The 22154-nt window shown below is 45.6% G+C and overlaps 1 protein-coding gene and 1 non-coding gene across 2 annotated transcripts in view; both read left to right on the top strand.

Moving 5' to 3' along the window:
- Nucleotides 1-22154, top strand: part of POF1B (premature ovarian failure, 1B) — an 84084-nt gene that overhangs the window by 46396 nt on the left and 15534 nt on the right. The window contains exons 12-16 of the mRNA XM_015417891.1: nucleotides 5139-5219; nucleotides 6998-7084; nucleotides 12854-13048; nucleotides 20034-20164; nucleotides 21356-21383. Of these exons, the coding sequence (XP_015273377.1) occupies nucleotides 5139-5219; nucleotides 6998-7084; nucleotides 12854-13048; nucleotides 20034-20164; nucleotides 21356-21383 (522 nt within the window). The remainder of the gene's footprint in view (nucleotides 1-5138; nucleotides 5220-6997; nucleotides 7085-12853; nucleotides 13049-20033; nucleotides 20165-21355; nucleotides 21384-22154) is intronic.
- TRNAF-GAA lies at nucleotides 18300-18371 on the top strand. Its single transcript has one exon. It is a non-coding gene; the product is annotated as a tRNA-Phe (tRNA).

Genomic DNA, 22154 nt, shown 5'->3' with positions numbered 1-22154 from the left:
TCGCCCCTCTCCCCCCCCCCCCCGATAGCTAGCAATCCAAAACAGTCCAGTGGAGCCTGAGCAGTGGGTGTTGCCTTCTGACACACGTCCGGTGATGTCAGGGGGTGTGGCATATGCAAATGAGTTATGTTAATGAGCTCCTGCACCTCTTTTTCTACGGAATGACCCCTGTGCATATGAATATTTATCTAGCGATTTTTTAAAAAAATTGTTTCTAAATTGCCCTGTGTGTTTTGTGTAGATTATTCCTGTCAGTGCAAACTTTTAGCATCAGAACGGGAAAGGCTGTGGCGGTAAGCGAGGTGGAGGCACCCGTCTAGCTCTGGGCCAAGTCAGCAGGGATATTTGTAGCATTGACATTTCCCAATTTATAATTATCAACATTTTGTTACATTCCCTTCTCCTCTGAGTTTGTGTTCTGACTCGTTTGTTATCAGAGGCGGTTTAGAACAACTGCAGAAGGCTTCTCGCATAGCAAAAAAAGAAGAAGATGCGGTAATTCGAAGTGTAAGATCTGTTGACCTACTTCAGAATTGCCGATAGCTAATAAAGGAATGTCCCTTCTGTGAAAACGTATGCAACAGTCCTGCTAGTTTTTAGAAAGATTTGTTGTTGTTGTTCAGTCACACAGTCGAGTCCGACTCTTTGCGACCCCATGGACCAGCTCCCGCCAGGCCCTCCTGTCTTCCGCCGTCCTCTGAAGTTGGCTCAATTTCATGTTCGTTGTATCTATGACACTGTCTAACCATCTCATCCTTTGCCGTCCCCGTCTTCTTTGACCTTCAATCTTTCCAAGCATCAGGGTCTTCTCCAGTGAGTGCTCCCTTCTCATTGGGTGGCCAAAGTATTTGAGCTTCAGTTTCATTATCTGGCCTTCCAGGGAACAGTCAGGGTTGATTTCTTTTAGGATTGACTGATTTGATCTTCTTGCAGTCCAAGGGACTCTCAAGAGTCTTCTCCAGCACCATAGTTCAAAAGAATCTATTCTTCGGCGCTCGGCCTTCCTTATAGTCCAACTCTCGCAGCCATACATGACTACTGGGAATACCATTGCTTTGACCATGCGGACTTTTGTTGGCAGGGTGATGTCTCTACTTTTTATCATGCTGTTTAGGTTCGCCATCGCTTTCCTCCCAAGGAGCAGGCGTCTTTTAATTTCATGGCTACTGTCACAGTCTGCGGTGATCTGGGATCCCAGGAACGTGAAGTCTGTCACTACTTTCACGACCTCCTCTTCTATTTGCCAAGGAGAGATGGGGCCGGATGCCATGATCTTAGTTTTTTTGATGTTGAGCTTCAAGCCCACTTTTGCACTCTCCTCTTTTACCCTGAGCAGGAGGCTCTTTAGGTCCTCTTCCCTTTCTGCCATTAGAGTGGTATCGTCTGCATATCTGAGGTTGCAGGTAAAATGGATTGTGGCCATTGTGCCCAGAAAGCAAAATATTGAGCATAATCCAGACAAGATTAAGCCCTTCCATATCCCATTGATTTAATTGGAAGAGGTTATATGCATGCGCATAATCTGAAACCAGTGGGCATGCTCAACTTCTGTGAACTATCATTGCCCTCTTTGAATTCTTTGAATTCATGCTTTCTTCCCTATTTTAATGGGTGAATAAGCACTCTGATTTATATTGATGAGGGAGAAGCTACTGTTTAGCCCCAATTTTTTACGACACTTTATTGAGGAAAGTTGTCCTGTGTTACAGAGCTGACAGACCTCACAGGTGTGAAACCTACCTAGGACTGGGTCAGGTGAAGGAATAAACACAGAATTGCCTCTGGAGCAATCACTGTTTTGGCAAGCCATAAAAGCCTTCCTTACGAGTGATGATCCTCCTGGCATCGATCCGCGCTGGAACTTCTCCTGTGATCCAGCTCGGCTGATTCCACCATCTAACGAGTGCCAGAAACAGATTTTAGTGGGGATAATCGACTCCACCCAAAGTTGCATGATCAGCTACCTGCCCCAGCAAGACCCTCTGCTTCTACTGGGAATGCAGTTCTTTCTGGCTGCATCAACAGATTTTCATCACCTTCCGTAGGTGGCAGGCAATAAAGAAAGGAAGGAAAGACACATGTCGTGTGTGTGTCCCCCGCCCAGCCATTCCATTGTAGGCTCAGTAGGGGCAAACTCTTCTTCGTTTCTGTGCAAGTGACTGTATGAAGCTTCCTCAGATCATCAATTCATGTACGTTAATTTATGTTCATTAATTCATGTACACTGGTATTAGTTCCTCTGACTGCAAGCCGCTTTCTCAGGTCTTAGGCAGAGTTCTTTGCCAGCTCTGCTGCTTGAAACTCTTTTAATTGGAGATCACAAGGACTGAACTTTGGACTTTTGGCACGCAAAGAACATGATGAACAACTGAGCTACAGCCTATTCCCATAGGCTTCCACTAAACTTGGAGACATACTGGCTTGTGTCCATCAAAGATGTCTGTCCCTGTTCAGCGATGGTACAGTTTCCCTGCTTCCAAAGTCTTCTCCATTTGTTTAAATGGAGAGTGCTCATCTCTCCACACTCCAGAGTGCATTTTCAAGTGTTTGAGCAGGCAGGGCCGGCCCCAGCTTATTTTGCACCCTAGGCAAGGATCCCTTCTGGCGCCCCTCATGCCCCCCCCCCCTGCGCTCCCCCTGGTCAGAGCCAGCGGGGGGCAGGTGCAGTTTGGCGCACCTCGTCAGGGCACCCAGAGAAGAGGCTGACTGGCAGAGCACTCGTCACAAGCCGTCGCTCCCCTGGCCCTGCTGCTGCAGCTGCCAGTCCCTGGCTGTGAGGAGGAGGAGAAGCACTCCGCTGGGAAGCCGAGGGGGCAGGCAGGGAGAAGGTAGCCAGCCAAAGAGGAGGCAGGTGGCGGCAGGGGTCACCCAGCCGTGGAAATGCAGGGCTTTTGGTGTTTGCAGTTTGGCGCCCCAAGGGCCGGCACTCTCTAGGCGAATGCCTAGTTCGCCTAGTGAGCGAGCTGGCCCTGTGAGCAGGCTAAGTTCAGCATGGTGTAGTGGTTAAAGTGTTGACCTGGGTTGGAATCCCCACTGTGGCAGAAAAACTTGCTGAGTGATCTTGGGCCAGGCACCGACTTCACAGGGTTGTTGTGGGGATAAAACAGAGGAGAGGAGGAGGATGTAAGCCACTTTGTATCTTTACTGGGGAGAAAGGTGGGATATCAATAGAATAAACTACATTTTTCAACTCTGCTTCACTGATTTCTGCAGATAAATAATGCAGGTGATCCCAGAACTGCAGCGGTTTTCAGTATAGCAGCCAGGTTGTTCACTGGGACACTCCACCCAGAATATATTATTTCCATGTTTAAAGATCTGTTTTGACTTCCCCCTTTTCTCCCCCAGAGTACTGGTTTTTATCCAGAAAGCTCTAAACAGCTTCAGAGTAGGGTGCATGAAGGGCCATCCACTCCCATGTAAACCTGCCCATTCTCTGAGATTGTCTTTGAGATCCTGCTCTCAGAATCCAGACAGGCAGTGATTAGAAGTAGGGCCTTTTCAGTGGCAGCACCTTTCTGGTTGAATATCCCTGCTGGAGCTATTGGTAGGGTAGGGCATCCACACTATTATCTTTAGGGCCCAAAGCCTAAACAATTATATTTTGCTTGGTATTTGGATGATCCTTTGTTAACGTTTCCCTCTGCTTTTCATTGCTGGCTTGTTTTATTTGAGGCGGTGTTTGTGTTTTTAGGAAGGGTTTGGATTTTTATGTCGATGTGTTCAAAGTATGTGAGCTACTTTGTGGGCTTATTAAGCACAAAAGCAGGCTGTACGTTTGAAAAATAAAACAAGCAGATGTGATTTTTAAACAAGACAGCCATTTAGTTTTACGCATTTGGAAGAGCTTAGTTTTTCAAATCTAGGAATATCAATTATTTTAAGTAGTTGCTAATCCAATTAATTTAAAATGGTGATGGCTGTTCCAAGAGAGTGGAGGGAAGGAAACCCTAAACTTGATAAAGCTTCTGGAAACAGCTCCTTTTTTCACTGGCTGAAAATCCTGTTTGACCAACAGACTCTGATTGTAGGCTCCGCGGTCCTTCAAACACCTTCATTCCTCTTTATTCCCACTGCACAGCTAGAAATGTAAAATTTCCGGAAATTTTGAAGCTCGGCAAAAACCCGTTTGGTTTTTTTCAGGGAAAAAATTGAAATTTTCGGAAAAAATTGGAAAAAATGCTACATTAGCACTTCTTTTTTCTTTTCCAGATTGAAAGTCATTCTGTTACGTTAGGAACATAAAATACGACTATGGACATTTTTACCATAATCATTTTTTTCTTTTTTCCATTTTTCCAATTTTTTTGGGAAAAAATGGTTCCCCCCCCCCAATTTTTCCGGTCCCCCCCCCCCGGGCCTTCACATCTCTATGCACAGCTTCTGCAAACGTTTGTGCATCTGGGAGGGAAAGGGTTGGCTGAATCTCCAGTGCCAGGGATGCACTTATATCATTCTAGACCCGGGATTTAAAGAATTTATGGGAGGAGGTTCCCTCTTTAAATGGTAATATACACTTGCAAAGCTACAGCCTAGTTTTGTTGGCCTCTGCTGAGCCCATTTATTATTGGCTTGTTTAGAAAATGCATGTGCTGCCTGTTTAGATACCTGCTGGAGACCGCTTACATGTACATTCAGTACACTAAAATCATACCAATGACAGAATAAATTATCAGTATTATAAACGAGCCATTGAAAATACTTTTTGCCCCAAAGTCCAGACTTACTACCACCACTGAGCATTTCCATTTAAATTTTACTGAAACATGCCTCCCTCCCATGTCTTTATGTTGCCTTATATCTCTTTGGAAAGATTGGGAAGCCAGGCTGATACATCTCTTGCTTTTTTATGGGGGAGGTTACAACCAGGCTGACATGATACACCTTTGGCCAAACTTTTCTCTCTTGCAATGATGTATTTTCCAATGTTGGTTCCAAACTCCAGGGTTCTTATTTAACTAATAAGATGGCTGTTTCATTCTTCTAAACCTGCATTCTGCATCACCAACACTTGGAAGTAATGTCTCTTGAAACTGATGGGCCTCAATTCCAAGGAAATGCCCAGGATTCCTGTCACCTTTTTCTTGTGTCTTATTGCATTGCCATATTTAGTATTCGTTTTCTCTCTTCCTCTACAGGAAGTCCAGTCTCCATCTTTGAAACTGTCCCCATATTCCCAGGGCACTGTCCGGAGGATTATATTAGAGAATCCTGAACAGGTAAGAAAATCAGTTCATTGCAACTGTCATTTGCACAGTCCTTGTGCGTGCAATCTTGTGTGTTCAGGGCAGCATGCATAGAATTGAAGCAGGACCAAGAATGCTGGCCTCACTTGTGACTGGCTTTACCCTTTGTCTGCAAGTATCTGCCCAACAAACTATATGTGAGTGGGCTTTATTCACATGATCAGTAATCAAAAGGCAGTGATCCCTGGGAGGGAGTCTATCCATGCTTGGTTTATATGCACACGAGTGCTGTGCCTACATGAACCAAGAGTGTGTAGGTGGGGCCCGTGTGCTTGATCATGAGAGTGGTGTGGAGTCCGCCTCCTCAGTCCTGTCCACCCCACCTGTGGTTGTTAGCTATGCATGCAAATATGTTGTGTGTTCAGGGCTGCAGTCCATTTCTAAAAGGGGGATTAAATCTCTTGGGAGTTGGTGTGCTTGATAAGTGAAATTAGATTCTTCAGCATTTTGCTTCCAAAGTGGTTGAACTCACATTTCACTGTTTTTGTTTGGTGCGAGCGATATTAAGACTTTCTGGTGTAACACCTTGCTTTTGAGTTCCAATTGGGGCCACTTCATTGTTTCTTAAATGTAGCTGGGTTTAGAATTGGGCATTTATGTTGGTGCCTTTGAAAAGCCTTTGGGAACCAGAATGGGTCGAGAACCCAGAGGCTGGGTGGTTAAAAGGGGCCCCGGTCACACGGAAGGTTTTGGCCCGCGAGAGGGACGGATCGGGGGCGCAGCAAACCGGCGCGAGCACACCGCAACATCTGGGAATCGGCGTGCACCCGTCCCCGATCCATCCCTTCAAGCCTAAAGCACGCATCAAAAAAGAACCTGCAAAAGAGCAGGACTTACCTGGAACGCCGCAGCAAGCGTGGCCGTGGGATAGCCGGTGCGCTCGTCTTCGGTAGCAATCCAGGCTCCCGGCCGAACTGCGCAAGCGCACACATGCGCAGTTTGGCTGCCTCGCTCTTTCTTCAGTGGCTTCCCCCCGGCATCTGATCGTGCCGGGGAGGAACTGCGCGGCGGCTCAGGGGATCTGTGTGATCCCGCCGCCGCGTGTCTCTTTTGGTGCGGCTTTCAAAAGCTACACTTTGCCCGCAGCAATTTCCCCCCGTGTGGCAGGGGCCAGGGTTTGCTTCAGTGAGCATATTTTTATACTATACAAAGTCCTCTGCCTCCCAGGTTCCAGGCACTGTTCAAAGTTTTGACATTAAAAATTGCTGAACAGTCCAGGACCAGGGCACATGGAGAATGTGTTGTCAATTGTTTGTTTTCCTTATTTTAATGTTGATTTTTTTTTTCCATTTGTAGTTTTATGTTTCATTGAACTTGTAAGCAACCTTGAATGCCTGGGAGGATGGAAACACATATATACATATACATATATACACACACACACACACACACACACACACACACACCAGTTTGGTGTAGTGGTTAAGTGCACAGACTCTAATCTGGGAGAACCAGGTTTGATTCCCCACTTCTCCACTTGCACCTGGCTGGGTGACCTTGGGCAAGCCGTAGTTCTGATAAGAGCTGTCCTTGAAAAAGAGCAGTTTCTGGCAGAGCTCTCTCAGCCCCACCTACCTCACAGGGTGTCTGTTGTGGGGAGGGGAAGGGAAAGGAGTTTGTAAGCCACTCAGAGAAAACCTTTGGGTAGTGAAGGGCGGGGTATAAATCCAATCTCTTCTCTTCTTCTTCTTTCCAAGTAAATAAATAATAGCTGTACCGTTCAGTGAAAACCAGTTGTTTTGTATTTCCAGGAGCCATTGTCTCCACTTCTAAGAGGGGGAAATAATGTGATAATTGAAAAAACAGTAAGAAAGTATGAGCTGCTAAATCCAGAGCAGGTAAGAGGTTTTTTCTTTTTAGATTTTTTTTTTGGCCAATAAAAATTGTGGTTTTATTCTCTTGATAGACTTTTGGCTGAGTGGGAGCTAATCAAAGAAGTTAGCGGCTGTGTGTGTGTGGCTGGCAGTAAGGGTCGGCACTGTTGAGCAGATACCAAGGCCTCATTGCCTTTGGAGGGGGTACCATTGTGTAGCTGCAGTGCTCGCAGCTTATTCTTTCTCTCAGGGTGGACCAGAAGGGGTGGTATTGGACCCCCTGGGAAGGATTGGACCTGGCCACCCTCCATACCCCCTCTGTCTCCTTCCCTTCCCTTCTCACTTAGCCAAAAGACACTCAACTGTGGTTGCTGCATCCCACTGAGTCCTGTTCACACACCTGCTGGAGCCAACCGTAAGGCAGGGGTGTCAAACATGTGGCCCGGGGGCCGGATCAGGCCCCCCCCAGAGGGCTTCTCTCAGGCCCGCAGTGGAACTGGCTGTCTTCTGCTTCTTCTTCCAGTTCTGCTGCTGCTGCGTCATCGTAGGTTTGCAGCTTACAGATACACACCTGAACAGCATACTCAAGAGTCCAACAGCACAGACATTTTGATGCAATAATTCAGAGCAAGAGGTGTCAGTTACCAGACACTGTTAAATAAACAGAATATTGCAAGAGTGCTGATGTTTTAAAGTAAAAAAAAGTTTATATCTCCGCTGCCTGGCATTACGTTTTATGACACACATGGCCCGGCCTAACAAGGTGTCCTTTACTTCAGATCCGGCCCTCATAACAAATGAGTTCGACACCCCTGCCGTAAGGGCTGTCTGGAGCAGCTGCCATCCACCAGGGCTGCATCTGCCACTTCTAAAGTCTTGTTGACCTGCATAGGTTGAGTGAAAAGCATTGGCAACCATGAACAGCAGCCAGCAGCTTCTCTGCCCTCTCTGTCTGTGTGGCAGCTGTCTTGGAAGGGGTCGCGCTGGACAGGATCTTGCTAAGAACCCCTGAAGCCTAGATCTAGCCCTGTGTGCGTGAACCACTAAAGGGGCCTGTTTCCCAGATTGCTCCCCTCCCCCTTTCCATTAATCCCTGCACCTCTGGACACAAAGGCAGCACCACCTGTTTCTCTCTGGCTACAGGAGGAGGGTGGAGATGGAGGGAGAAACACTCGCTCAGCGGCACAGAAGGCTCAGTGTCGTTCCTGCAATGAGCGCTGTCTGCAGAGCAGATGAACAAAAGCCTTCCTTTGAAAGGCCTGAATTAATAGTGTCGTTGTGCGTGCTTAACTTCCCAGAACGATAGAAAGGTCTTTTGCATGGAGTTAGTTTCCTTGTACGGGAGATCGGTGACATTGTTGTGCTGTTTGCTTACGGAGTGGAAGGGGAAGTGGAGTGGACAGGTGGGGCTAAGCTTTAAAGCAGCGTTATACAAAAGCAGCAGCACAGCCTTGGTGTCGCCACAACAATCCTTCCTTGCCATTTGGCTGCAGGGACTCCGGGTAGTCAGGAACGGAGAGCCAGGCTAACTGATCCAGCCGCTTCCTCCCTGAACATTGGCTGTGATGGCCTGGCTTTGCTGCATAGAGGGACAGCAGCTTAGGCCACAGCTGTTCAGCAAGCAGCCCTGACTACTAAAGCAGATGGGACCAGAAAGACCTATCCAAAGATTGAGTCCTGGCATCTACCCACCAACCCTATAGCCCAGTGGTCCCCAGCAGGGGGCCCACGGACACCATGGAGCCTGCCAGCACCTTTTCTGGCACCCGCCCAGTGTTTTAAAGAAGTGGGTGGGATCAGGTAGGGCTTTTGCCCAGCAAGCCTTCTGAATGGCCATCGGAGATTTGAGTGGCTGTGCAGATTTTTTTAAATGTTGCTTTGTCAGCAACTGCCACCACAGTACAAGGATTTGCACTGCGTTCCTGAAGCTGCAGCAATAATTTGTGGCTGACTCCGCCTCCTGTGGCAGCCATTTTGTCGCTGCACCCACCATACATTCCAAATGTGCCTGCGGGCTCAAAAAGATTGGGGACCTCTGCTGTAGCTGGTCTCAAGATGGTCTCAGATTCCTGGATTTCCATTTTGAATGAGCCAAATCTGCTGCAGATAAGCGAGCTTGAAAAAGCCAGAACCAAGAGAGCAAGGAAATGCCTTGGACTCAGCCCGTTCTTCTGTACTGGAGTCAGTTTGAAGGCTGACTTGGAGGGGGATGCCCCAGAGGACATTTTCCAGCCCTTGGTCAGTCCGTTGTCAGAGGAAGCTGAGGAAACAGTAAAACATTATTTATAATATGAAGTGGGTAAATTAACTGTTAATTGATAAGTTTTGTGCTAGAACCTATGATGAACCGTTCAGAGATTTTTTCTATGAATGTAAATGGACTCAATGAACCTTTGAAAAGGCACAGATTTTTTTATAAATTAAGAAAAGAAAAAGCAAATATAATCTTCATTCAAGAGGCTCATATCAAGAAATGCAATAACTATCTTCTGCACTTTCCTAAATTAGGGGAGGAATATGTGGCTTCTGGTCCAAACAATGAGGAGTTATTTATATTAAAATTGATGGTATTTTGGCTGATTCCGCAGGTAGTTATTTATGTATAAAAGTTGTCTTTAAGAAATAAAAAATAGCAGTTAAGGTGTATTTTTCAAACACTAAAAAGATAATTTTTAAAATAATGAAATAACTAGAGTTCTTGGTTCATTTGTAGATGGTGCACTTATCATGGGTGGAGATTTTATTTTAGGCATACATGAATAATAATCCAGATAGATTGTGTAGGAGTGATAAGGGAAATGAGAAAGCATTGGTAAATCTAAAGAAGAAAATTAATTAAACAATTTCAGTTTGTGGATGTTTGGCAAATGTCGAATCCTGAGAAAAGAGACTACACCTTTTTCTCAGCAGCTCATAACACATATTCTCATATAGACTTCTTTTTGATATCTAGATAACGTATAGGTTTTATAAAAGCTACAACTGAAACAATGTCTTATGCAAACCGTGGCCCTATAATGCTGAGTTTGCTATTTGATAAATGTAGATAGGTTATGGTACTTAGACAATGAATTAATAAACAATTTAAGAATAAGGGGAAAATGCAGAAGGATCTACAAGATTTTTTTATTATAAATAATAATTCAAGTGTTTCCCCAGTAATTATTTGGGAGGCTGGCAAAGCTTTTTTCCCCCCAAAGGTTTAGCTATAAGTACCATAGAGAGAAAGAGGTAAAGATTCATAAAGATAAACTAAAGAAACTTGAAGAGAAGCAAAGACCATAGCTTTCAAACACTGAAATAGTTTAAAGGAGTTCAGAAAAACCTTTAGCGGAGTATGAATTTGAAAGAGTTAATAAAAATTTGATCTTTCCCCGCCAACACTTTTTTTGAATGGAGTAATAAAGCCTACAAGCTAGGCTTCAACAGTACGTGTCCAACACTTTTTTTGAATGGAGTAATAAAGCCAACAGATTTCTTGCATTTAAATTAGGGTTGCCAACCCCCCCGGTTTGCCAGGGGTCCCCCGTTTTTTGGGGGGGGTTCTACCCGCTGCCGGCCAGATGACCAGCGGGGGAAGCCCCACCCCCAACACCCACAGCCACCCCTCTCTCTCCCTTTAAGTGTGTGGAACTCGTGTTTCCTCCCAAGCCTGTGTTTCCTCCCAAGCCCAATCTCCGCTTGAGATGAGGCTTGCAGGGAAATGCCAGCTTTGTGCATTTAAAAGGGAAACCCAGCTGCTCTTAAAGGGGAAACGCCGGCTCCTGCTCTTAAAGGGGAAATGCCAGCTCCTTTAAGTGCAGGGAACTGCTGTTTCTGGCGGGTGGGTGGGTGGGGGGGCGGACGTCCCCAACGTGACGTCATCACGTCAGGGATGCCCCGCCCCCTCCAGGAACGCCCCCAAAGTCCCCCGCTGGGGGTGGAAGATGGACTTGGCAACCCTAATTTAAATTAAGATAAAAGGGAGGCAAATATAATTACAGCTATTAGAAGCAAGCAAGGTAAGACTGTAAATAAATTTAAGGAGATTATAAAGGAATTTGAGGAACTTTATGATTTATATTCCTCAAAGAATCCTCATTTAAGTAAAATTAACAGCTCTGTCTCTAAATTGAAGATACCTTAAGCTATCAAAGGAAGAGAAAGATGTTTTAAATCAGTTTTTGCACATAAACGAGATTAAGGAAGATGTTAAGAAATTTTTGAAGAATAAAACTCCAGGGTTTGATGGAATTACACCTGAATTCTATCAGTGGTTCATAGAAGTGGTGGTAAACCCTTTCTTAGTGGCTATAAATTATTACCAGTATCATGGACTGAATAAAAAATGATAGTAATCTTGAAACCAGGGAAGGACTCGTTATCTGTAGGCTCACATAGACAGATTAGCCTACTAAATTATGACTATACAAGGGGGGGACCCGCGATACTCGCGGGAGAGGGGGAACTCCACAACTATGAGGAAGAGGAGGAAGCAGCAGGAGGAGGTAAGTTCCCCCCCTATCCCGCCGGTTCTCCTATCTCCTCCACCCCCTGGCTCAATTACCCCCCCACTACAGCAGGAGACGCTCTTGCACTTTCGGGGGGATTTAAACATCCCCCCGAATTTTTTTTTAACTTTTTTTATTTTTGTGCACACGTGGGGATTGGCCCACGTGTGCACAAACCTCCCCCGGCCCCCCAGCTGCCCCCTCCGTGCTGATTTAAGTATCCGCACGGAGGGGGCAACTTGGCTATTAGTATAAGGATGATAATTACCTCGATATTAGCAAAACATTAAAGGGCCTTATGTATTCATGAAGATCAATCAGGATTTATTCCCGGATGTTTAGCAACAACAACTATTAGGATACATATTAGTTTAAGTCATGTAAAATATCCGAAGGCTACATTCCTTTTCCTGGATGCAGAAAAAGCACTTGATTCATTCAAACATAATTTTCTGTTGAAATGTCTCAAGATCTTTGGGTGTGGCTATCAGTTCAACATGTGGGCTCAAATTATATACATGACCTCTTCAGCATATTTGTCTATTCATAATGTCATTTCAAGATCTTTCCCACTAAATAGAGGGGTAAAAGAGGGATGACTACTGTCAGCTCTATTGTTTAATCTGTATATTGAGGTCCTAGCATTAGCAATAAGAGGCTCAGATCTAGTGTCTGATTTGAAAATAGGAACCCCTCTGTACAACATAATGCTATTTGCAGATTATACTGTAATTTTCTTAACAAATATCCAGCAATCTAGTAACCACCTAAGTATTATCTTTCGTTCATTTTTGGAAGTTTCAGGATGTAATAGTAATGCTGACAAAACTGTGATAATGCCATTTAATAGAGCATTATTGAAAGGAGATCCTTCAAATTGGTTAAAAAAGACAAGGATGATAGATAGTCATGTCTCTTATTTAGGTATTAAGATAGGATACCTCAAAAAGATTGAAGATAATTTTAACCCAGTAATTATTGACATTCAACAAAAACTCTCAATATGGAAAATATTTTATCTATTTTAGGACAGATAAATGGTATTAAAATGATAATTCCCAAAATCTGGATTAGATTCTAAAAAGAAAAAAAAATAGGCAGCTGTAGATGTTCCCTCTGTTCTGTCTATCACACATGGACCACTTTGGGCCCAAGTGACTCAAAAGAACTAGCAGAAAGGCTTGTAGCACTTAAGGCTTCTTATTTAAGGGTATTAATATTTTTCAGTTGCCCAGTGCACAGTGAATAGGTTGGGGTAACACTGTGAGAGACGTGAGCATGACGCACGACTATTTCCTTTTAGGAGAAACAGTACCAGTATGCCCAGCAGCACACGCAGTCCGACCAATATCAAGTCAACCAGCCAGTGGAACATGTTACGGTGGTCCAGCAGTGCCAGCAGACTCAGACGGGCAGCCCGTGTGACGTGACTCCTATTCGCGTCAATGATGGTGGAAACAACACTGTGAGGAGAGTCACCGTTCAGACCTGTGACCCGGTATGACACATACTTTCTATGTTTCATTGTTTCACAGTGGTGGTTTTCTTCTTTTTTTGGGGGGGGGGAAGCATTCATTCTTGGAGCTAATCTTGTGGGAGGATATGAATGTCTAGGCAGTAAAAGAGGTGGCATTCTGAAGTTTTGAGGAAATACATCTGTCGAGGTGATAAAACAGTAGATTGAATGCCTCTCACCCTTTTTTAATAGTTCTCTGACCATGCTATCATAAAACAGTAGATTGAATGCCTCTCACCCCTTTTTTAATAGTTCTCTGACCGTGCTATCGTAAGTAGAGTTATACCCTTCTGAGGCCATTGGAGTTAGTGATTAACTTCATCTCTAGGTTGTCTTTCTTACTGAGACTCAAGGTGGAAGTCAGCGGGCGCAGAAGGGTGTAGCTCTGGATGGCACTGGAAGTCATGTTATAATATTCTTCCTGTCCAGACATAGGAATTGCCTTTTTGGATATTTTGACCCATCTAGTCCAGTGTTCTGTTCTCCGTAGATAGTTAGATGCTTCTGGAAACGTGCAGGCAGCATACTGTGGTGACTCTCCTTTGTCTACTCCTGGTTCCCTGGCACATAGAATCTATCCGTCTCTGGTTTGGATTCCTTGATATACGGATGCAAGGATCCTGGGTCTTCCTTGCTTTCTGCTCCCTAGGCAGCCCTTTCCAATCCTGGGAAAATTTATTCCCCAGGTGATGTGGTTCCTGTGTGGATGGCTCAGGAGGCTGCGGTGAGGAAGGGGAAGGGGACAAAAATTCTCCGTGGTCCTCTTCCACCCACAGAGCTCTGCTGATGGAAGAGGCCGAAAGGGTGGTTTTTATCCCTTCTCCCCACTGCAGTGTCCTGGCCCATGGGTCCCACAATCCCAGGCACAGACTTTCCCGGGACTGCTTTAGGAAAGGGAAATGTGAGATAGATCTCTGATGGTCAGCTCCTTCTGCCGATAGATCACAGGTCCCAGCCCTCTATCTCTGCTGTCACCTTTCCTAAAATTTTGCCCTGTGGATGTACCTTTTGTAGATTGGTTAGAATGAGCGGTGTCTGCCCCGGCAGGGCCTCTGGCAGTCTGTTGACCTGACCTCTAAATTCCTCCAAAGTCAAAAGTCAAAACACAGTTTGTCTCGGGAGTCTGAAACAAAGGGAAATCGATGGGACTTAAGCACCTGTAATTGTATCTTGGTGTCAAGCCAGCAAGCACCAGAATCCTTAAATGCTCTCTGTCTGGTCTGGAGGGATGCATGTGCTATATTTCGAAGCCAGAATCTGAGCCTGTCTTCACCCCTGATGTGGATTCTTGTACACAAAAACCTCAGCACTTGTCAACGTGCATTCCTACAGAGATCCTGGGAACTGTGTCTGTGTCGGGACATGGAGAGATCTCTCTGGCTTCCATCTCATACATCTACAGTCCCCAGGATTTGCTCGTAGTGAAGCTGTAGCAATGAATGCACAGGATCTGCTGACACATAACACGGTGACCTTAAAAGTGTCTTGGAGAGAGTTTAGGGAGGATGACGCTGTTTTTAGTAGGGTTGCCAAGTCCTACCTGCATAATAGCGAGGGAGTCCAGCGGGAGTTTTTTCGCGTGCGCGCAAACCACGCACGACGCAATGACATCACCCAGAAGTGACGTTATCACGCCCGGAACGTCGCCGGGCAACGCTCTAGCAATCAGCCTAAAAACTCTGTGGTACCATAGAGTTTTCAGGCTGACTGCTAGAGCATCGCCCGGTGACGTGCCCAGCATGATGATGTCACTTCCGGGTGACATCATCGTGCTGGGCACGTCAGCCCGATCTGGCCACTTTGGGGGTTGGGTTCCCCTGCCGGCAGGATCCAGACCAGCGGGTTGGGGGCCTTTTTGGCGGGAACCCCCCCCTGGGGGGGGGACCTGGCAGCCCTAATTTTTAGTTATTTATTTACTTCATTTATCGCCTGGCTGTGAGTCGAGGCGGTTTTGCAACTAGAAGCAGTGCAGTAAGAACAGTCTAATAGGACCATCTATTCATTTATAAACCTGCCTGACCTGTATGGTCATCCTCAGAGGTCCTGCTTTGGATGCCCTTGCCTTCTGAAATTAGGTAGGTGACAGCCTGGTAGGGGGCCTTCACAGTCGTGGCACCAGAGGGACTCGTCTGTCCCTTTCTGTTGCTTGAAGGCTTTTGTTTGTTTGCCTTCCTTCAGTGATCCCTCCTTCCGGTATTTTAATTGCTTTTATGTTTTGGTATGTACTTTTACTCTGGTTTTGCTTTCATGATGTGTTCTTGTTGGATTTAATGGTTTTTAAGATAGGAATTTATTATGTATGTTTTAATTTTTAGCTGTGTTTGTGGTCATTATGAGGGAAGGCAGGGCATACATTTGTAAAATGAGTGAAAATAAATAAACAATAAAGGTAAAGGTCTCCCTTGCTCGAAAGCCAGTCGAATCCGACTCTAGGGTCGCGGTGCTCATCTCCGTTTCAAAGCCGAAGAGCCAGCGCTGTCCGAAGACGTTTCCATGGTCATGTGGCCGGCATGACTAAACACCAAGGCACACGGAACGCTGTTACCTTCCCACCGAAGTGGTACCTATTTATCTACTTGCAATTTCTTGCTTTCGAACTGCTAGGTTGGCAGGAGCTGGAACTAGAGACGGGAGCTCACTCCGTCATGCGGCACCCGGGTCTTGAACTGCTGAACTACCGACCTTCCACAGCCTGCAGTTCAGCGTCTTAACCACTTGAGCCACCGCAGCTCCTCAATAATCAATACATACAACAAATAACCTCGGAGGTAAAGGCACTAAAAAAGACAGTGTAGTAGAGACAATACTGCAGGAATACAAGGCTGGAGAGCAACGCAGCACAGCATTATATTACAGACAAAATTAAGTCCTTTCCTTTCATTTATTAGCTTCATTGACCAGAGGTCTTAAGCCAAACATACAATCAGCTACTATAAAACACATTACATATAATTACAAGATAATTTAGACCAAACATTTTTACAATAAAAACTAATAAACATACTCATGAACAATATTAATAGACAACATTTTATAGACTTCCTTAAACCCTATAAAATCCCATGATATTATTGAAATTATAGACTTCCTTAAACTCTATAAAATCTATTATGGAAATTAGTTTTAGAATTTTAAAAAATTGTATCCCTAAAACTACCTACGGCATTTCAAAGCCGCTTTAAAAATAGCACTATCGATAGATATTTTGACACCGAGCGAGTCGTTTCAGGGTCCTCATCTGCTAGCAGTATGGTTATTACCCAAGGTTCCATAGGGAGGTGATGTCTATGTGAAATAGGAGTAACCCAACAGGATCTGGGGCCAATCCACTGGTGGCAAAATAACAGAAGATGATCTAAGGTCTCTGTTGCACGTGATCCACAATCGCATAATCTATTTGAATACTGTTTTTTTAGCAAAACGGCCATTTAGCTCTGCAGTTGGAAAAAACATAAAATTAAGTCAAAAAGTTACAGGACAAAGCAGTATGAAATAAAATATTCAATAAAGATTGCTTAGAATTCCACAGACATTAACTACAACATTATTCACTTGAGAACATTGTTGATCTGAACCATTCTGCTTTATAAATTCTTTGGTACAGTGAGTTCATTGGAGCTCTTAGTCATGTTGGTTAAATGGAGCCTCCAGCTTCAGAGGCAGTGTACATTGTGGCTTCAGTTTGTAGGAAGTGAATAGTGGGATGAAGGTGAGCTGTTACCTCCTTGCCATGCTTGTGGACTTCCCAGAAGCCACTCTGGGAAACAGGATGCTGGGTAGGAGGAAGGCCTGGTCCAAGATAACCATACTCTTACGGTCAAGCCAATTCTTCTGAATTCATAATGCAGGCGTTGTTTCCGTGGCTCTCCCCGCCCCCCATTTGTAGGCAAGAGATTGCTAAGAAATAGGATATGCTGCTTTTCAGACAGGTTTGTGGCTGACTTGGCTTTTTAAAAAAAATTAAAAACCCGATTTAACTGCTGAGGTTGCACTGTTTGTAGCTTGCAGGACCGTGCTTTGCTCCCAGTTTCTTTGCTGATGATATCAGGCCTTAAGTCACCACATCCATTTCTTTGCTTCTGGGAAAAGTCAGGCAAATTTTTGTACATGCTGTGGCAGCATAAGGCCTTGTCAGCAGCAAATTAAGCAGTGAAATGTAATGGGCGGAGCACAGAGAGAGAGAGAGAGAAGGCTGGATCCCAGTTATGTGAACTGTGCTCAAGACTCTTGGCTCTGGGGGCTGGGGCTTCCAAGAAATTGACTGTACATTGTGGGAAAGCTAGGACTGAAGCTTGTGGCTTAGCCAAGCCTGCTTGGGGTGTGTGGGGGGGGGCAACTCAAGACGAGCCGCTTTCTCCTGTTAACCAAGTGTCAGAAATGCAAAGTGTTTATCTGGCTGAGCTTGTTTTGTGAGGTCTTGCAGGTTCGGCAAGCAAAGTGCAGTCGCAGGCCCTGCCTGACTTCAGTCTTGCATGGAATGCTTTTCTTTTTCCTAGAATCCTCATGGTCTACCTATGCAGGGGTTTTTATTTAAGTTAAAAATAAGGACGCTCAAACATCTGCTGGTTGGACTTACGTCCTGTTCACCAGTAGCATGAAAGGAACCAGTTTTTCGATGGACTCTTTCTTACCCTGTTTATGGCTATCTGCCAGTTTACTTAATTGCATTTATTGGCTATTTGTGCATGCCTGTTCTCACACAGCCCAGATGAGTTTTACTCTACTCCCTCCTTGCTGTCGCTGCTCCAGTCAGTAGAAAATGATTTAAATTGTTAAATCAGTTGTAGATTTTTTTAAAACAGTGTTTGTAACTGTTTTATACAACCCCTCGCCACGCCATCCAGTATTAGTCCTTAGCAACCTTAACGGCTGCTAATCTGTTTGGATTGGCAGTGTTTTCATGCATATGCAGTTTCAAAGGAAGCTGTTTGGCAGTCATTTGGTAACAAGCAAAACAGACCAGGTGACCAGCTCAGGTGTGGTCATCATCCTCATGATCCGCTACAAGGTCTACAGCGGCCAGGACGAGCACAAGAAGGCCAGGGTCAGCAACGTCTACTCCCAGACCAACGGGAGCCAGCCCCCTCCCGCCCCCCTGCCCTGCTCGGCCTCCAAGCCCGAGGAATGGGGGGCAGACCCCTCCATGGCGGGCAGGGTGAGGAGAGACTGCAGCGCTCTCACGCTGGGCAAGGAGGGCGAGAAAGGGGGGCGGGGCCACCCTCCGGAGGCGGGGGGAGCCGTGGCTCAGTGGTAGAGCATCTGCCTGAAATGCAGAAGGTCCCAGGTTCAATCCCTGGCATCTCCAGTTATAGGACTAGGCAGGGGGTAATGTGAAAGACCTCTGTCTGAGATCTTGGAAAGCTGCTGCCAGTCTGAGTAGACGATACTGACTTTGATGGACCAATGGTCTGATTCAGTATAAGGCAGCTTGCATGTGTTTACATGTGCGTTTGTGTAAATGTGATAAATTCAGCTTGCCGGACATGCGCACTCTGAAATAATGAGTTTGAAGCATTGTGATTTTGCTTATCAACAGCAGAACTTCTTTCTAGCAGTGTTAAGAATGTGATAAATTCAGCTTGCCGGACATGCCCACTCTGAAATTTGCAGCATCTGTAGTTCTAAAGCAAATGTATCTCAGGATCTCTCAACAGCCAGGGTGTAACTGACTGATGCTAACAGTCCTCGAATATGCAGACTTGCTTAAAATCATAATTGCAGGATTGTTCCAAGCTTTAGCACTCCCTGCAAGAATCCAAGCAACCAACAGCTGTTTGGTGGACCACTGGAACCTCACCACTGGATGTGATCATCTGCCTTATGTTCATCCCTGTTATAAAACAGTTGGGGGCAGACTCTGGGGGTGCACGCACACATATTGTCTCTGGTTGTACCTTTTCCGAATTCTGAGCTCAGAACAAAATGGCTGGAATAATGAGTTTGAAGCATTGTGATTTTGCTTATCAACAGCAGAACTTCTTTCTAGCAATGCTAAGTTCACACATGTTAGGAAGAACTTCCTGACAGTTAGAGTGGTTCCTCAGTGGAGCAGGCTTCCTCGAGAGGTGGTGGGCTCGCCTTCTTTTGAGGTTTTCAAACAGAGGCTAGAGGGCCATCTGACAGCCATGCTGACTCTGTGAACTTGTGCAGATCATGAGAGGGAAGGCAGGAAGTGCTTAGTTCTCATGGCCCTTTCTTACATGCCGATCACCACTTTGTGGTTCAGAAGCCATTTTTCTCCAGATCAGTTTGGCCAGGGATCCTGGAGGTTTTTCGTCATCTTCTGGGCGTTGAACGGGGGTCGCTGGTGGTGTGGAGGAGGAGATATTTGTGAATTTCCTGCATTGTTCAGGGCGTTGGACTAGATGACCCTGGAGGTCCCTTCCCACTCTGTGATTCTAATAACATGTTGACTGTGCTAGTGAACATAGACACTAGAATTAGGAGGTTAACACCCTGAGACAGAAAAATTCATCAGTCAGGAATGTGCCTTTACATGAACAAATCAAAAAGCTGCCTGCCGTGAATGAGCCTCTCTTGCCTTGACAGCAAGAGAGAGAGAGAGAGAGAACCAGCACTGAGGGAGGGGGCTAGGCTAAAACCATTCTCTTCCTTTTGTGCTTGTTTTGCACTCAAAGGCAGGTTCTTGCTATATGTATTCTATACACGTGCCTCTTCCCCCCTGCCCCCGACACGTACCTGCAGTGGTGCAGGTCGAGGCCCTGGGATTCTGCAGTCTTATTCCATCCAGTGGACCACACCTTCAGCATCAAGTGCTGATTTTCACATGTGGACGAGCCATCAAGGATTAGCCCTCACATATGAAGTATGGCAGGCGGAAGTGTCACATTGCCCGTTGTCAACACTTCCATGGCAATGCTTCACACATTCAGCTCATAAGCATCAAGAGTTGTGCATGATGCATGTCTGACCTAGCCTTAATGGTGTCCTTATCTTCTCCCATTAGGTGATGAGCATCCCAGAAACAAATGACCAGGTGGACTCCCGCTACTTTGGCGAACTCCTTGCAGAGTTGAACCGCAAAAGCAACGATCTTTACAGCTGTTTGCTCCAGCATGTTGAAAAGCTAGGAGGAAGGTACCTACGTCTGCCACTTGGAATGCTGGGAATGTCTTACAGATTTTCCAGTTGATTGGTTTGAGCAGCATTCTGCCGCTGGATTCTGTGAGCAGTAATTTAACAAGTTTATTGGGAAATGGTGCTCTTTTAGCTGAATGCAGTTGACAAAATATCTTGAATCCTGCATTCTAGAGCCTCACTACCCACTTCAGGAACCAACCAGTTTGAGTTCCACAATGGAAGTATATTGGGGGGGGGGGATTAGAGAATATAACTGAGGAAGAAACAGGGCTCTTAAAGCACCTACTTTGCATGTATCCAGAGTCCATCTGCAGCATCTCCAATTAAACAATCTCAAAAAGGCTGTGGTCAGATGTGCCTTTAAATCCAACTCAGCGAGAATGCCTTATGGATCTAAAGGGCATGATCAGACAGCGACATCTGGGAAAGGTCCTGCAGCCATCAGCACCCCGTGCTGCCCTGCCATGGAAGCGGAGTTAAAAGACACTGGGGAAAGTCCAGTCTTAATGCTTGCCAACGGGCTATGGACGGACTTTCCCCTGTCTGATCGCTCAAGCACGCTCTCATGCCATCGGGATGGTCTACTCATTCCATCCCGACTTGGTGCCTTTTTAAAAAAACTTGCTTAGCAGTATGCGCATAACCGCATACTCCATGGGGAACCCTCAGTGTGGGGGTGCGATTCCACATTTATGCGCATGAGAAACAAAAGGCAAAAAAAACCCAACGACTCAGCCATATGCTATCTGATTGGGCAGTGAAAGGCTGAGCCGGCAGCTACAAAGGATGTGTGCTCGCGCAACGCTGTGTCAATTTCAGCTGGGGAAAATAGGCTTACTTCCCCTCCACACTGAATGGTACATCTAACTGTGGCCCAAGAGACCTTTCTAAGCCCAAGACGGTAGAAAGTTTGCAGTGAGCTAGATATAAGGCAGGTACATTGGAGGCCTTACTTGAGCGTTGTTGTTGGTGGTGGAATGTGTGTGTGGATAGGGGGTCCACCCTTGTATGTGTTTTGTCTTGCTTGATGTACTGATAACAATTTCAGAAACCATTTTTTAAAAAAGCCGTTTGTACTTCATGCAAGGAGGATTGAGATTAACGTGTTACAAATGTATGAGTAGATAGTAATTTCGCTGATATGAAGATATTCTGTTGAGCTGACATTTTCATGTACTGTTTTTACAGGAGATATGAAATTGAATCTTATACTGAAGTAAGTATGTCAGACATTTCCAGTATTTTTTCTGAGCTGTGGTTTCAGGCCATTGAAACCTTTCCACTGATACGGTGCAGACAGAACAATTTAGCCATGATTTACTGTGTTAATCTGGTTGACGATCCCAAATGTACATTCAAAACCGTGGTTGTAAGGCGTCCATTATTTAAGCCCACTCCTGGTGGGTGTTCATAGGGAGATTAGCAGCCTAAATAGTCCATCTTAACCCGAGGCTGAGTTCAGACGGACAGTTTGCCCCGATATAGGCGCATGTGAGGAACGTTCCACAACCAGATTAAATGGGCTGTTCACACAGGCACATCTGTCCTGCATTCCCCACCCATACTCAACCGGTCTTGTAACGCTTCGCTCCCGAGTTTAAAATATACCTGGTGAAAGTGGTAGCAAGCCCTGGAAAGTGCGATTTCCTGGAAACCCTGGAAAGTGCACCAACAAAGTGTGAACGCCAAAGCCGCATTTTGCTTATGCAGTCATGCGCATAAGCGCATATCTCCAGATTACAAAAAAAGCCGCGCCTTACAACCGTGCCTCCGGGCCAACAGTGTGAATGCTCCCTTGCGCCTCCTCCCAGTATGCTCCCGCATCAGTCGCTGCAGTGTGAAAAGTGTTCCGAGTCTTTTTTGCCACGTCTCCCTCCCGCTTCAAACTGTCCGTCTGAACTCAACCTGAGTTTGTCACATCAGCTAAGCAGGGTCAGCTGTGGTCAGCACTTGGATGGGAAACTACCAAGGAAGATGAGGGTTGCTG

This window comes from Gekko japonicus, unplaced genomic scaffold (assembly GCF_001447785.1).
Source record: "Gekko japonicus isolate JY-2015 unplaced genomic scaffold, Gekko_japonicus_V1.1 scaffold585, whole genome shotgun sequence".
Lineage (NCBI taxonomy): Eukaryota > Metazoa > Chordata > Lepidosauria > Squamata > Gekkonidae > Gekko > Gekko japonicus.
Note: the sequence above shows the minus strand (reverse complement) of the source record. Positions and strands in the feature narration are given on the sequence as shown.